Below are 2,120 nucleotides of genomic sequence, written 5' to 3' on the forward strand. Positions count from 1 at the left end.
CGTTATCTTGCAATTTCAAATTGTGGTTTGCCTTCCTCAGGCTGGTCGCATTATTATTCCGAAGGGCAAAATACAGTGCAATGTCAAATTGATATGTTGAATATTTGCAATCTCAGCACGTTCGTTCTAGCTTGTCCATTATTAAAAGTTGCCTAATATATGACTTTTAAGCAGGAATCTGATCAAGCTGCACTGCTGATATAAATGTCTGTACTTATTTAAGGTCACTTGTAGAAGCCAAATGAATCTGGGCTACAATCTTAAACATCGACACCGCCATATATAGCTAGACCAAAATCCTCCGCTTGAAGTACAAATGCGTCTAATCGCAAATAGTATTCAAACACGTACTTTAGCCGGGATATCTTTATTGCGACAACATGCCACACTTTATCCGGGCTGGTGTTATCACGTTACTGGGTGTTACCGCAATAACATTCAGCAATACGGGCCATTTAATCACAGACAAATAGCTTACGGGGAGTGGCTGACAGAGAATGATAAAAACTGAGGCCACACTCTAAGTCTCCTCTATTTCTTTCCTTTCAGTGGATGCAGTCAAGTACAGTATTCCACCGCAGTCGACATCAACTCTAAGAGGAGGGACCGTTATTTTGAAATGTGCATTTAGTGGCCTGGGTGCAAGTGACGTTATCAACTGGGTAGGGCCGCCAAACTTTCGTCTGATAGCAAATAATCGGAAAGTTGACCCTAAGTACCCACGATTTGAAATTGTCGGTGATGCGTCTAAATACGAATTCCATCTGAAGATACGACGTGCAAGACGTGAAGACGAGGGCATCTATCGCTGCAGTACGCTGGGGCTTGATCCTGTGGATGCAACTCTCACTGTTGTTGGTGAGAACATTCAAGTTTCATACTTACATGTATCTACTATTTACTTTACTTTACTTTACTTTAGCAACGCTTAGAACCACTTAAGAGTAGAATCATCCCTCTTGTGATTTGCAGCGCAATCATTCTTCAATGGCTGAATGAAGACTCTGAACGGGAACTGCATGTACCGCTGTACCGGCTTCCTGATGAATGGTCGCGGTGTAAAATGTGTTGGTCAGCGGAAGAATGATTCCAATCTATTGAAACACGTATACTATACTTTTGAAACACTTAATACTAGATTTTCCCTTTTTGTTGTAATTGAAGTTAATATAATTTGCTTAATTACACATCAGTATTTAAAATAAAAATAGGAAGCAAGTGCGCGCATGCGTCCAATGCCTATACTTATGACATCTTCCTGCTAATTACGACATCTTTGAATGTTGTTTACAGTTCCAGCTGACGGACCTCCGATGATAAGCGGTGGTGACAGTGCCATCCTGGCCGGAGGACAACTGCTCCTGTCCTGCAGCTCCAGAGGAGGCCATCCCCCGCCTGAGCTGACCTGGTATAATGGGACAGGCCGCGTAGAGACACAGCACGACGCCGCTGATGGGACTAGCGGTGAAGTAACGAGCCGAAGGATCTCGGCAAAGATCACGAAATGGGACAACGGTGTCAACATGACATGTGTGGCGGATCAAGGTTTCCCTACCCTCACTCCAGCTCTGGCAGCCTCAACGACATTAGCAGTACATTGTAAGTACAATCTTGTTACACATGCCACCGCATATGACCAATTGACGTGTTTGTAATGGCTCCTTCAGCCAATTTTGACCATGGTAAAATCCTAAATGATAGCAGCCCCACAGCTTCGGCTATGGCTGAACAATCATGTATGGAAATAACAGCCTCTGCCACATAGGGTATCTGTTTAATAGCTGACTCGTGTCTGTTGCCAAGATCTTTTCTTGCACAGGTCATGTGTAGACATTGGATAGGCTTCATTGAGAATCAGATTCGTAAGCTTATATCTAACGTAAATGAAGAAAGATGAATTTGAATTGACGTCAAAGTTAAGAAGTGTAAACTTTCAGATCCAACCGAGGTGGTGGTCCCACGGCCATCCCTGCATGTGTTGGAGGGGAGTCCGGCGAATATGACATGTCTCGCCGAGGGTAACCCGGCAGCAACAATCACCTGGAGAAAAATGGTTGATTCTTCTCAAAGCCAGGGCTTCATGAGGTACACCTACATCCTGCACAGTTTTTTTGGGGGGG

General features: G+C 44.1%; 1 protein-coding gene across 1 annotated transcript in view; it reads left to right on the forward strand.

The window, feature by feature from the left end:
* Window positions 1–2,120, forward strand: part of LOC109464628 (hemicentin-2-like) — an 18,467-nt gene that overhangs the window by 11,581 nt on the left and 4,766 nt on the right. The window contains exons 8-9 of the mRNA XM_019761639.1: window positions 550–858; window positions 1,938–2,085. Of these exons, the coding sequence (XP_019617198.1) occupies window positions 550–858; window positions 1,938–2,085 (457 nt within the window). The remainder of the gene's footprint in view (window positions 1–549; window positions 859–1,937; window positions 2,086–2,120) is intronic.

This window comes from Branchiostoma belcheri, unplaced genomic scaffold (genome assembly GCF_001625305.1).
Source record: "Branchiostoma belcheri isolate BF01 breed outbred unplaced genomic scaffold, Haploidv18h27 scaffold14, whole genome shotgun sequence".
NCBI lineage: Eukaryota > Metazoa > Chordata > Leptocardii > Amphioxiformes > Branchiostomatidae > Branchiostoma > Branchiostoma belcheri.